Genomic DNA, 14572 nt, shown 5'->3' on the forward strand with positions numbered 1-14572 from the left:
TTTATAACGACAATCTCCAGATATCTCCTTTCTATATTTGTCATGTTTTTTAGGTTAAAATTGTCTTTTTGCAACCACAGAAAAATAAAGTGGTTTAAATACCTGCATAAAAGTTATCCAAAATGTTGCTCACGGCAACCGGTTTCAATCCACAATAGGGATCTTCATCAGGCCGATCAGGATGTCAAAACATTTTTTCTCTTCTTGCGAAGGTCGTCAAAAGGCGTAAAAAACATGCACACATTGCTTTTTACGCCTTTTGACGACCTTTGCAAGAAGAGAAAAAATGTTTTGACATCCTGATCGGCCTGATGAAGATCCCTATTGTGGATTGAAACCGGTTGCCGTGAGCAACATTTTGGATAACTTTTATGCAGGTATTTAAACCACTTTATTGAAATATTGGTTATCCGGAGGCTAAATCACAATGATCACAGAAAAATGTCTTTTTGTCAATTATATTCTTGAGTGTGGCAGATTGCGTGAAAATATAATAATAATATCTATGGTTCTTACCGTCAACGCAATCAGGGGTAATATTCCACTACGGCCGTTTCGGAGAAAACATTTAGAGCGTGTGCACGGCTTGAAAACTGATGACCGACTTATGAGTCGGTCGTCAGTTTTCAAGCCGTGCACGCGCTCTAAATGTTTTCGTTTTGTGTTTTTGTGTGTCCGTCCTGTACATATATGTGTATTATTTATTCAACCCTTGACGCAATGCAAATGAAGAAAACTCGTGTTAAATGTGACAAGACTATAGTTTAGTGTACCACTACGCACCTGACGATGGAGTCATCTCCGAAACGGCCGTAGTGGAATATTACCCCTGATTGCGTTGACGGTAAGAACCATAGATATTATTATTATTTTTGTCAATTGATTAAACAACATTTCATTGGGAACTTTACACTGAATATACCTTACAGTGTATCGTATTGTACACTTTTAACGGACAAATCTTAATAGAGTTATCTGATTAAAACATAGGGAATTTGCCAGTAGTTAAGGAAATTAACAGGAAAGCAGGCTTATTAATATCCTTAATAAATACATCTTAATAGAGTGTGTGATTTAAAATATACCATTACAAATTTTTAATAGACTTAACAGTATGTGACACACCCTGACATTAGAATCTATGTTCAGTTAGTTTTGTGTAGATATGCTGTAGGCAAAAAATAAACAAACGGTATCAGCAATCTGACACATACTTTCTCCCATTAGATTGTCACCTTTATCATGGGTAAGCAGTGGAAGTAACCACGATATTTTATAGGGAAAATCACCAATGTTTCAATAACTTTTGAACCATACTTTTTACAGCAGTGGTGGTTGCACGATTTTGTTTAGATACATAAGGATCATAATATGTGATGTTGAAGGGCTGTCAATAGAAGGGGATGAAAGGAGGTGAGGACAGGAGAGGAGTATTGTAGAAAACTGGAAACCAGGTTCTCTGATCATTCTCATGACCCTATTTAATTGGTCCTAAATCTCACGAAAGCGAGCCAATTAGGCATAATTTATTTTTAAACACAGTACCCCAAGATCAAGCTGTATTAAACAGAAGCACTGGTCTCTCCATGGAGGAAAAAAATCAATTGGAACTATTTGTCATCGTTCTTAATTTGGCTTAATGAGAGGTGCACAAAAGATTTAGCCGTACAAACAAATAATTCATTCAACAAATAGGTACAGTAAAGGTGTAATTTGCAGGTTAGTTTCCATATCTGGTGAGCTTTAACACCTAGTTGAGCTTTGTATATCAGCTAAAGCTCATGTGCGTTTATTTCTTTGTTGGGTTGATGTGCTTAACGGAGTATTTAAAAAAGAAACCACAAATGTTCAGCTATACATGGGCAAAAACAAGACAAAGTAGTACAAAACATGAAAAAATATTTTAATGGGTTACAAGAAAAACGTATGGACAAATGCATAATATTGTAGAGTATAGTTTACATGCAAAATAAATTAGCTCGCTAACAAACTTTTAAGATAAAACAAGAACACCAAAAAGGACACAAAGCGCGGATGAAGAAATGCCAAGACAGTAACAAACTTTCTTTGAGGAATGAGTTAATGAAAAATATACAAAATACTTTTAACTGGAACAATACAATTGGAAAAATGGTAACTTTTTAAGTCAGTCTAATGTTTACATTCGTTCAAACTTGTATATCTGCAGAAAAATAAAATACATTATCTGGTAAAATACAGGTACTCATTTTAGGTATTGTAATGTTATTTAGGTAAGGAAAACTTAATGTAATATTTTGATATTGGGATCTAATATTTATGTTATAAAATGATCAAAAGTAGTTCTCACAATGCTAATTCTGGAGAAAACACAGAAATTGATTTCCTTAATTAAAATAGGCTACACAAAATTTTGTAATAAATAATATTCTAGGTTTAGGTTGAGAACGTTGTAAAGTTAATTTGCACTGAAATAATGATTAAATTGATCTTTGAAAAATACTTGAGAGTACCGGGAATGTTTAGTTTCGAGGCACTAATAGTAAATGTTTACGCACAATTTCTCTGAAACGTCTCAACACCATTGCAACTGAGCGTTGACTGCCTCAGGTGAATCAATTTTTCTGAATATATGTTCTCTGTAAAACTTGAGTTCATCGATGCTCATTCTGATATCTGCTAAGGCTCGATGTTTTGCTATCTCCTTCTTGTTGGGTTGCTGATTATATATTCCAGGGTACCATCGGCTAGAACAGACAAAAAATTATTGGTGCTGGTAAACTAATCTTAACTTAAGGCCCACTAGATCGCAGCCACTAGATCTGTAAAATAGCATTGAAGGCAGGCCATCGGTGGCAGCGACCTAGTCACCAAAGAACTACGACGCAAGTTGATAGCTGCCACCGTGCTTTTTCAGTGACCCAACTCGTAGCGGGTCATTGTAATATACCAAGCCCTTCACATTAGGTGGCTGCGACCTAGTTCTCGGGGATTTGTTGTCTGACTGCCTTTCCTATACACCCCTCGGTCACTGATGTCCATTTGTTACAACCTACACACAAACCTGTGATACTTACTCGGTTCGTGGCTGTTTGTTTTGAGTTATAACATTATCTAGATTGTTTTGATTTTTTTTTTTCTTTTGTCCTAAGGACGCTAGGCACGAGCCTGGGATTGTTTTCCACATTACTTCAGGCTAGACCTAGGGGTTGCGGCATTATCACTTAGATAAAATCCATTGGTGACTTGGCGGGGATCGAACCCGGGACCTCAGGGACTGAAGTCCCGCGCTCTAACCACTACGCCAGCTCGCTCCCCGATTGTTTTGATTGGCTTATGTTTAATTGCTTGTTAACGATATGGATGAATAGGGCAATACAATTCAGGATAATTCAAGGGAAGTTTTTTATTAGCAGCATGTAGGCTTAGTGAATCAGAATCTGTTGGTAAACCAAAGAAGAAAGAAAACGTCCCCAAAGAGGAAATAGGAAATAAATTTGATTCCATCTTGGCTACTTTTTAGCGAGAAGGTTGCAGCTACTTGGTGGCAGTCACCATGTGTGAATTGACAAGCAAGGCTACGAGTTGTACAAGGCAGTGGATGCCATCCAGTGGCTGCCACCCTAGTGGGAAAACGGCCTAATACCTATCTCCTGGACTGAATAGGCTGAAATTTTACATAAAAGTTGATCTTGAAATCGGACTTGCCTAGACCAATTATATGTGTTTAAAATCTCCCTAGCCTCACCCTCGAGAAGGTTTGATGCAAATAGATGTATGCATATAAAAAATTGAAAAATGGTACAATCTCTTTATAACAAATGCTGTTTTTGGGTGCAGAAAATATCAAAACAAAAACGTAAATCGGTCCCGGGACCACCTAAGGTATATAGTTTGTTCCCTAATGGGTAATTTACTAATATTTCCTAACTGAAAAACTCGCTCAAAGCCATAATGTATAGAACTACTTTGTATGCTCGCCATTTCATTGAAAAGTATAAAGTAAAAAAAAAGCATCAGACTCTACTTAAATTTTTTTTTACATTCGGTTGATAATCGTTTTACTCTGCCATAAAACTGATTGAACTATGCTGAAGAATATTTCCAATAATTAATTGGTACAATTTAGTTAGTTTCTGTAATCAGGTCTGTAGGTATCTTCTTCCTATTCCTGTTGTAGGCACAGAGTGTTTGCAGCATTGATTTTTAAATTCAAAAAAGAGGAGTAATTTATGCATTGAGCCGAATCAAAGAAACACAGAATGGCAAATTGAAATGGAGGCTAACTGCCCGTTGTACAGGATTCCTTAATTATCGCTCCTTGGTTGCCTAAGGTTGCTTTTCTTAAAGTCAGGGATTTCTTCAAATGGTGTACTTAAGTGTTAAAAAATTGTGTTTTACCTCATGTTTGCAGGTCTTATAAAAAACACTACATATTTTTCGGCTTGAAAAGTAGTCTTACTCCTGGTTTTCATAATTTAATTAATTGATCTGTCAATAATAAATTAACATATTGTATAGCAGGGTAGCTGAGTGAATATAATGCTTGCCTTATAATCAGTAAGTTGCCGGTTTGATCCTGAGAAGTCAAAATCTTTTCTAAGGTTTGAAACTATGTACAGGCGGAATCGTATCACGTCGTAGCAGACCCCAAACACAACCGGAACAGTCTAGGGACAACCACAAGTGAAGTTTCCGATGTTGTGGCATGTCGTCGACAGACTCTTAGTATGCAGATCTAATGTGAATCTGATTCTAAGGTGTGCAAGCGGATCGATTTTCAGCGGCCCATCCCTTTTGAAATTCTGACTGCAAAATTGTCAGTTTTAAGGTTGGACTAGTACACATTTGAGTGAGTACCCTGATTGCAGTCTTACTTGCTTTTGTGTCTAATATATCTTTACAGTTTTAAGAATAGCTTGCTTTGTGGTTTGTATTTGTAACATTTTTCTCGACAAAAGCAATAATTTGAACCAGTTTGAGTATTTTTCTCTTCAACAGGACTTGCCAGAGCAGAAACCTTCGTCTTGACCAAAGACACATTAAGACGGATATTCACATGAGTAAAAATGCTAAGAATTTAACAAGGAAGATTTTTGACTGATAAACATCTTAAAAATACACCCTATAGGAGTTTTCTTCTTTCTTTTTTGACAAATAACTATGTACGGTAAATGAATATTGCAAATTTATCTTAATAACCTGATAATTCCATTGTTACAAAGAGAAAATTAAAAGAAAAGAAAGAGAAATTATCAGATGGAGGACACAACTTGGCGAGTTTTAATTTTAAATCAGGATAGAACCAGAAACACTCTGATTTCCAGGCAAGCATAATTTCCTCTCAGCTACCCTCAGAGATGAATAAAATCAAACTAAGGGTAAAAAATGACAACATTTCTCATTTCAATTAAAGCATTTCACTTTTCAGGGTCTGTAAAAATACAAAGTGATATTAAATGAGTTTGAAGACTTAAAATCTCAACACGTAAATAAATACTTTATTATGTCTAGTTATATATCATCTTTCTTTACAACATGTGAAAGTAAATTTTTCCCTTCTTTTCATAATCACCCATAACTGATCATAAACTTGAGACAAAAAACATAAAAGAAATATTGTTTGTTTTTTAGGTAGTATTACAAAATTGCTAATTTAGCAATAGTGGTATTGCATACAAAATAAAAAGTTACATCCCGAAAATAGGATGGGGTCCCAATAATATCCTATATGTGAGGTAAAAAAATATTTTCTCTATTCTATTCGTCAACAACCTCACAAATAAATTAATTGAGGTTAATTGAGACCAGTTAAACATTTTGGAAAACAAAGCTACAATGTTCAATAACTGATTCTTTCTAAAATTCTTCTGTTTGAAAAGCTTCTGCTTGTGGTTCTGTATTCGTTCATAACTTGATCGTAAGGAGGACGGAATATTTTTTTCTTGTAATACTTCAGCATTTCAACACTATTTTTGATGTCGTCCATAGCTCGGTGAGTCTGATTCGAGTAACCGATTTTAGCTATACACATTCCCTCAGAATACCATCTCCTAGAAAATAAAACAATTGCATGGCTTTAAGTTAAATTGTTGAGTATTAGAAGCGATTTTATCAGCGATAAATCTACTGTTGTTTTCTTAATCGAGGATAAGAGTTCCATGTATACGTATACAAAGATTGATAGGAAATATTTGACAAGATCTGTCCAAAATCTGGTGAAGGGTAGCTGACAAATAATAAACTAATTGATTGATTGGTTGATTGTGTTTAGAAACCAAAACTTACTACCAAATATCTTATTTATCTTGAAAACATACCCTATTGGAAATTTTGTTTTTGAATCATGTACAGAAAATATATTTAATTTTTCCTGGCATCAAGCATTTTTAGCTGTGTTTTTAAAAGTCATTTTATGAATATGAAGAGTGTCAGAGCATTAACTTTTGAATAGTCTTTTGGGATAGTAGACTTTTCAACAAGTGACTTTGGATACTGCAGGTAGACTTCTTATCCTCGTCAAAATCTGAAGCATCCCTGTTTTGATTTGCTTTACATTCAGTTACATTTGTAGGTGTGGTCGACTAAATGTTTATTTCTTATTTCAATACGGTGTGTGTATACTCTCTGGTCATTGTACAAGAACTATCAACAATAGTTCACATATTAGCTTGTTCTGTTTGGCCACAATGATTAAACAACGAGCTGTAATTAAAATAACACAATAATTAAATAACAGAAAAACTGAGAATATATTAAAACCCAAATATGACTCGCATTTCCTATTGAAGTGTTGATCTACGACTATTGATAGCTAAATTATCTGTATTGTTGTCACTGTTAAGTAAAAATAACCTCACACTTACATTGTAGTATCAAGTCCCGTGGCTCGTTAATTGGATAGTCTGTTTTAGAACAAGGTAGTTTTTTTCGTAAACTTGATAACTTAATGTTTATTTTACATCAGGGTGATAGCACTCATACCTTGGTAAACACATTTTACAAACTTATAATCGTTTAAGTTCAGGTGTCCAGCAAGCCTTTAAAAAACAAAAAGGGCTAGGTTCAAAAGTTTAAGGTGCCAAGTTGTATGTGCTAATCTCTTATGATAACGACGACATCAGGCTCCACAATTACAACCTTGAGTTTTTACTTGGCACGAAAACCCCGATGGAATGCTGTTAGGAATAGACATGTTCATGTTCACGTTTGGCAAATTCCCGATCCCATTTGAAGTTCTGAGACTTTTTCCAGTTCTTATACATTTTCAAATTCTTATACAGGTTCAGTGTATATTTGAAAAAATCTTTATATAGTCCTTAGTATGACATATTCAATTGGGTAATACCTTTGACTATTAATACAACAACTAGACATTCCATCCCCATGTTAAAGTTGTAGCCAGGTTTTTAATCAAATTTGTCTTAGTTGATGTGAGCTACCTACAGATTGCACTGATCTAAATTACTGATTTCTGCCGATTACACAATGGATTTACCAAGTCAAACTGATAAAATGACTTATTATGAGTTTAAAAAAAAAAAAGAGGTTGGCGGCCTCTTTTAACCTTGCATTTGCCCGTCCACATAGACTATGCGCTCGTGCGTGGATCGTTTACAGCAAAGCAAGGAGTGAGCCGGTACAGTACAAAGGTGAACTGTACTGATAAATTTTAGTGGCAGTGACCAGGATCCGAACCGACGACATCGCTGCCTTGGGCTTAAAGTCCGCCACGCTACCGACTGAGCCAACAACTCACTATAGCAAACTTAAACAACTAGCTATAGCAACTGTTGTGACCCAGCAACTATGCCAGTAACAAAAAATAAGGTACAAAATAGAGTTTTAGACACTAGCGCAATCTGTGACTGGCTCACACAACTACGTTCTTTTTTCGTAAAAATTTGGCGACAGCTGATCCATATAGATGGGATGTCTTCTTCTGTATCCAATAGTCAATGGTAATACTTGACCAGTTTTCTACCTGCATATCTCCTTGACAGAACTGACGTCAATGATGCGGTAATGCATGTGTTGTTCAAACTCCGGCATGTACTTCATTAAGAATATGCGATCCATGTAGACAGTGTTACCTCCCAACGGACATTTCTCTGTAATTAGATAGATGAAACAGCATTAACAAATACCTTATACAAGTCCAACTTTCCAAACTCCAATCATCCAAAACACAGTAATAAGAATCGTTCAAGAAGACAGAAGCAAATTTCAGCAAACCCAAAACCTCTAATGTGGTTGTGTACACATAAAATCATAATCATCCTCCAAAATCGCTGCAAAAGCGTAAATTTAATCTTGTAATCGCAAAATCTTTACAGACATTACAGGTAATAGTAAAAGCTAGGTTTGATTCCGACTATTTTCTGTAAAATGTCCCAAATTTCGGTAAAAATCCAACTATCCAAATTTGTGATCATCCGATTATCAACCAGGACGTGATTGAGCCATGCGAACGAGCTCATCTTGAAAATGAACGAGCATTGACATAAAACCACATTAGGACAGGACGACGTCTGTCGGGCCAGCTAGTTATTACTAAAATTGGTTTACAATGTCAGAAAAGTCAACTTGTGTTACTAAATTTTGTAGCCTACTCTTCAACTACAGTAGACTCCCTCTTATCCGGACACCTTTTAACCGGACATCGGCTTAACCCGACTATACTCACCGGAAATGACATCTCTTTAACCGGTTAATTTTTATCAGCACATCGGTTTAACCGGATTAGATCAGCAGGAAGTGGACGGTACTGAAACGACTGTTCTTGTGGGAAAGATTTCAGACCAGTGATCACTTGTCCAAATAGGCCTACGTAATAATCATTATTGGCTTATACAGTAAGCATTTAAATGGTCCGTTTTAACGAGTTTTTTGAGGACATCGGTTTAACCGGAAAACCGTTATCCAGACTGGCCTCAGTCCCGAGGAGTCCGGATAAGAGGGAGTCTACTGTATCTATATAATTAATACTCGACAACGAAATTTGTCGGTTGAACTCCTCCGCCATTTCTTAACCGATTTTATCCATTGACATCTCATTGCAATGAATGTGTTGCGTAGATTTGCAAACTGACCTTACATTTTTGAAAAAGTCCCTTGGGCTCTGCCCCAGTGCTTTTAAAGTTCCCATGTTATCCTTATGAAGAACATATTTGTTAACATTATGATCAGCTGGATATTTAATTGCTGCTAATATTTAAGCTGCAATTCAAAGAAATGCGCATACAAAAATGTAATCTTTAAAATTCAAATCATTGAAAGAACCCATTTGCAAATTATGGATACATAAAAAGTCATAGAACGCCGCCGACTAGAAGAAACAGAGATAGTATTTTTTTAAAGAATTTATTATCTATAATTTATTACTGCTGATGACAAGGGTGGTACCATGCAAAGGTTTATCAACAACGAAGATAAACATGGACAACCTTATGCGGCTATAATTGAGGAAATGTTTGTAGAAAACATTAAAAAGCAATACCAGGTTATGGAATTTGATAAAATATTTACAGGAAACGTTGATTACTGTTATGTACATCGCGAGTATCTCCATGAGTTACACACCGGTAATCTTTGAGTTGACTCTTTAAAAACTAATTATAAATAATGTAAATATGACTGTTATTCGTTTTGAAATAACTTCTGTAATACTTTGCAACTGCTCGAATTTGAGCAACATGTACACTAGTTATCAATAAAAACAGGATGTAATTTAGTTTTTAGTTACTTGACTTTTAATGAAGCTGGAAATTTTATTCAGCCCATATCGAAGAACATAAAAGTATACATGCAAAATATCTAATGAAAAAAAACCATAACTATGAGCCACTTAAGCAATGAAAGAACTTGATAAGGTTAAATAAAAAAATTGTATGTATGTTGGTTATTAATGAAATTTTTTGCCGAGACAAATAATTGTTATAAATAGCAACTATATATTTAAAATGTATTAGGGAATGTAATACATACTGAACGGTGTCCATTCCCGGACAAAGTTGAGAAGCTTTAACTCTGCTTCTCGCAGAGGAATTCCATTTGTCTGGCACTTGCTTGTCAACCCTGACTGAACAATTCATAATTATTCATCTGATTATAAAACATACAAACTACATATGTACAACTAGTACCGTACATACCACGTCATAGTACATACAAACTATCAGCTGTTTCGGAAAAGGTCCTAAAAGAACAGTTGAATGAACAAATCACGGAATACGCTACAATCAATTCTTTTTTCTGCCTTAGTTTTTGTCACTTAGATTAGAAGTGCCATTAAAGGATGCTATTAAAAAAAGGTCACCCTATAAGTTAAATAAGTTTGAATTTCTTAAAAATAAAAAGTCAATGTATTTGACAGTATTCAGCAAGTTACATCAGTTTTCTCGATTAAACTACATCCATTTTTATCAAAACTGGAGTCAACTTTGGGGATGGAATAGCTTCATAAATAATCAAAGGTAGGCCTAGAACACACTGACCTCTCCGTGCTGTTTCGTAGACCACTCGTTCATGGACGACATCACCTCAGGAGGATGGCTGATGCAGAGGTCAGGGCCCTCGGCTAAGATGTTCAAATTTCCGTCCGTCACCAGACACGCTACTTCCAGCACATGGTCTTTATTTGGATCCAGTCCTGTCATCTGGCAAAACATGTGAATTGTTTATAAAAAATGTATTCATTTCAAAAAGTGTTCATAAGGTTATTGGGAGTCACAAGCTGTCGTCTAACAAAATAAACCACGGGTAAATAAAATATGTTTTGTAAGATTTGTATTAGTGTTTTTTTGTATCAAACTTCTATTCAAACTGAAGAAAAATAAACACAAACATGTTCAAACAAAGTGTTACGAAGGAACACATAACTTAATGGAAGAATGGAGACAAAAACTTTGTTTACTATAACTTAATAGAAAGAATTAATGCAAAGTAGAGATACAGTAGAATCATCCAAATCAATTGGGAACGTTTCTCTTTTGAATAATACAAAATTTGGATACTGTAGTTGCATTTTTACTAATATTATGAGTATTTTACAGAAATTAAGCCAAGTCATGCCAATATAGTAGATGTCTGCGAAGATTTTGCGATTGAATAATTTGAGCTTTAGCCGCAATTGGAAAGAATGATTATCCGTGACCGCAGGAGGCGAAGATGATGATCACGTCCACTTGTTCGCGGAAAACATTAAGGTTTGGTTGTGGGAGACTTTGTGAAAGAAAAACGATGATGATGTTTCCGTTATGGCGGGAGACGATGATGAAGTCTACTTGATTGCGAGAGGGGTGTTGGATTTTTCAACGATCATGGCTTCTGACTTCTTTAATAACGATTCTTATTAGGCCTACTGTGATTTTCTTTTTTTAATTATTTCAGTAAGCCAAAGCGATTTGAATAATCGGCAATTGGGATAGTTGGGAGTTCTGATAATTGGAGTTCTACTGTAGGCTACGTAATTTTATTTGATATAAATGTCAGGGATATTAAAAAAAAATCTTAAGAGAGTGGTCCAAACCTTTTCAAAGTTTAAGGATTGCTGTACGGGATATCAGGATAGTGTGAAGCAATATTTAATATTACTGTGCATAATTCAATTGTAGGAAAAGGGATATTTAACATTACCTCCATATCCACCCAAACAATATTCTCTGCGCCTGTGCTGGGCGGAGGTTTGGGGACTGTGTACGAGCTCGAGTACTGGGGAAGTTCATTGTTTGTATGGTTGGTTGTATGCATGTTGTTCATCGTCCCTACTACTGCGCTGATCCCAGTCACTGCAACCAATCATCAAACTCACATGAAACTTTTAATTTCACACTGTATAACAGAAAAGAAGCTACTAAAGTATCTCTTCTGTTTATTCTGGATGTTACATAACTTATCATAAAGGCCAATTAACAAAGTAAACTATGTAATCTGACTATATGATAACAGTAATGTGACGTAATATCTGAAATTGTTAGATATAATAATTTACAAACTTAGAATAATGAGTATTTTATCAGTAACCAAACGAAAAGAGTGTTAGTGAACTTTACAGTCTTTAGAAAAAACGAAACTTGCATGTTAAAATAATACATAGGATATTTTTTCACATTAACTTTTTTTTATTTAATGTGTGATGTTTTAAAAACTTAGCTACGCAGACATTTTAAAAATTATCTGCGACTAAGCATTTTGTCAGAGGACAACTATCGCAGATTTTGTTTGTCTGCTAGAACTTAATGTTTTCTTCCTCATGCAACTTTAACTCTTTAATTTTCTATATGACTTTTCCAACAATGGAAAAAAAATTGGCAGACTCACACTGGACACTGGACAAAGAAGCAAAAATCCTGATTTGAGTTTCTACTCAAAGAATCTGCCTAAATAAGCTTTGCCATACACAGATGGACTCAATAGGTATTAGCTTCACACCCAGAGCCTGACTTGGGCCCAGTGCAAGCAAACAATCAGAGCGGGGCCCCTTACTATAAAAAAATTAGTATCCCAACAATATTAGCCAAAAAAAATACCAAAATGTAATACTAATAATCCACCTTTTTATGTTTTCAGTATTGATGTAAATTATAATTAATTTGTATATTTATACTAAACGGGTCTGAGGTGCGGGGCCGCACCTTTTTTATTTTGACAAAAGGTCAACACGAGAGAATAAAGGTTTTGCATGTGCCTAAGGCCGGTTCTGACACGTACCAAACCAGAACAAGATGGAAGTTTGACCGTCTTTTACGGTGTTATCTTCTGGCTGGAGAGGAAATGCTTTAGACCGTTCCGCCATTGAACAAACCTAGTGTTCTAGCACACTACTCTGGTCAACCTAAAGCCCAAGTAAAACTCAAGTCCTAGGCTACAACATATGTCAGGTAACTTAGAGCTTTCACCCGTTTTTGATAAGTAAAACAATACTTAAGTTACATAGACAGTTGTAAGTGTTTGGTTACCCATGCTACTCTTGAAGGACAAATAATGTTCAAACGTTAAGGCTACTTTTAACATAGCCTAGCCACTCGCTAAGATCAAATTCATTCAGTTTTATAGAATCTGAATGTGCTAACCTCTACGGTATTGATTTTACAAAGATCCACAATATTTTGGCAAAAAAGAACTAATGCACTCGTAAAACTAACAGAAAAATGGGCCTAGTTTAATCTTTAACAAGACAATAAGTTTAAGTTAGCTCTTTGATGGTACCAAATTGCTTAGGTATTGATGGATTCCTATCCTGCATCAACTGGCTTAAAAATCGTATTTTAGTAGGCCTACACTTTTACTTTACCCTGATCATAGTCATTAACAAAGCTAGGGTGTCTGGCTGTATTCTACACTCATTTTACGTTAAGATATGAAATTTAGTTTTTTTCTGTCAATGCCTAAGTTGGTCAACTTAACTTAGGCCTAATGATGAAGTCAAAATAGGCCAATCGTAAGAATACAAAAATGTTCCTTTTTAACTTTGTTTAGAGTTTATAAGTTGGTCTATTTTTTTAATATATAGGTACTTAAGACTAAAAGCTTTTGTCTGACAGGAACGGATATTATTCAGCGTGCACTAAGTTGGAAGAAAGATTATTTAGGCTAGTAGGCCTAATCAATGGCCTAACTTTAAAAAAGAATCATGAAGGCAACCTGTACCGAATGATTAAATTCCTAGCTCCCACAGCATAACTTATTTTGGAGTTGAGTGACACAAATCTTATTTATGTTAGATTAAGTTAATTGAAGTAAATAATTAAACTTATGCTAGGTTATAACTTAGTGAGCTTTAATAAAAATGTTTAAGTTTACATTTCCAGATCACCTGTAAAAAATTTTATATGCCACAATCGCCTGGTAGTCTTCACATTAGCCAGAGCTTCTCGACCTGTTTTAAAGTGCTTCAATCCTCTGGCAAGAAACATTTTGGTCGGACGTTTCTGTGAGCAATGTACTTAGTGTGTAATGCTGTCAGCCTACTGAATCAATTTGACAATCAATTTTAAACAAATATTGAAACACTATAAATCAACTCATAAGTCTTTATTGCCATTCAATACAACAAGTACAATAGGCTCGTCCTTTAAATAAATAAAACATGCAAAATCAAATCTATCAACAAACAATTCAAATAAATAAGCTCAAGTCAAAAAACAAAACAAGAAAACATGCACAAACCATGCAGGTGTAGGTAGGCTACCTGAAAATGGCTAAAACGGTTACCACCAGATTGCTTCCAATTAATACTCCATTTAATATCAGGCCAATAAGTTATTATTTACATCAGACTAATATAAAATTAGAAACTTTGATATTGTTTAAATACAATATGGAACTAGGCCTCTAGGCCTAGTTAAATTAACTTAGTTAGGCTACAACACACACACAATAACAAAAATCTATAACTGCAAAACTCAAAAGGAATAAGTTTTATAATTTATAATTACCCAATAGCGAAGTAGATAAATTCAAAAGTTAAGCAATTTATCCTAATTCTAGTAAATAATCAGCTTGTTATTAAATACTCATTAAGGTTAGGTTACATTCAGGTTTGTTATGAAGGGAAGGGAAGGAGGAAGGAGTGTCTCCGTTGTTTTGTTCC

At 35.0% G+C, this 14572-nt stretch overlaps 1 protein-coding gene across 6 annotated transcripts; it reads right to left on the reverse strand.

The window, feature by feature from the left end:
- Positions 1 to 1886: 1886 nt before the first annotated feature.
- On the reverse strand, positions 1887 to 14572 carry LOC128991950 (oligoribonuclease). Of its 6 annotated transcripts, none has more exons than XM_054415254.1 (7): positions 14418 to 14572; positions 13796 to 13949; positions 11617 to 11768; positions 10476 to 10637; positions 9967 to 10060; positions 7964 to 8090; positions 1887 to 2726 (listed from the first exon to the last, which is right to left on the reverse strand). In XM_054415254.1, the coding sequence occupies exons 2-7, from the start codon at positions 13893 to 13895 to the stop codon at positions 2555 to 2557; spliced, it is 807 nt and encodes a 268-aa protein (XP_054271229.1). In that variant the 5' UTR covers positions 13896 to 13949; positions 14418 to 14572; the 3' UTR covers positions 1887 to 2554. The 6 variants fall into 6 exon arrangements, with proteins under 6 accessions (XP_054271229.1, XP_054271228.1, XP_054271226.1 ...); XM_054415253.1 differs by lacking the exon at positions 1887 to 2726 and adding an exon at positions 5461 to 6032 and having other exon boundaries at positions 13796 to 13910; XM_054415251.1 differs by lacking the exon at positions 1887 to 2726 and adding an exon at positions 5461 to 6032 and having other exon boundaries at positions 13796 to 13946.

Source organism: Macrosteles quadrilineatus, unplaced genomic scaffold (assembly GCF_028750875.1).
Source record: "Macrosteles quadrilineatus isolate MER2022 unplaced genomic scaffold, UCM_ALF_1.0 Scaffold_4__1_contigs__length_99947679, whole genome shotgun sequence".
NCBI classification, from domain to species: domain Eukaryota; kingdom Metazoa; phylum Arthropoda; class Insecta; order Hemiptera; family Cicadellidae; genus Macrosteles; species Macrosteles quadrilineatus.

Bases quoted from the DNA above. Each gene is read 5' to 3' on its own strand.
- LOC128991950 (XM_054415253.1), bottom strand. From the start codon at position 13,895: ATGTTTCTTGCCAGAGGATTGAAGCACTTTAAAACAGGTCGAGAAGCT. The intron at 10,061-10,475 runs GTCAGTGTGTTC...TGAATTGTTCAG, and splicing joins CTACGAAACAGCACGGAGAG to TCAGGGTTGACAAGCAAGTG. The intron at 6,033-7,963 runs GTAGAAAACTGG...TTTATTTTCTAG, and splicing joins TCTGTCAAGGAGATATGCAG to GAGATGGTATTCTGAGGGAA.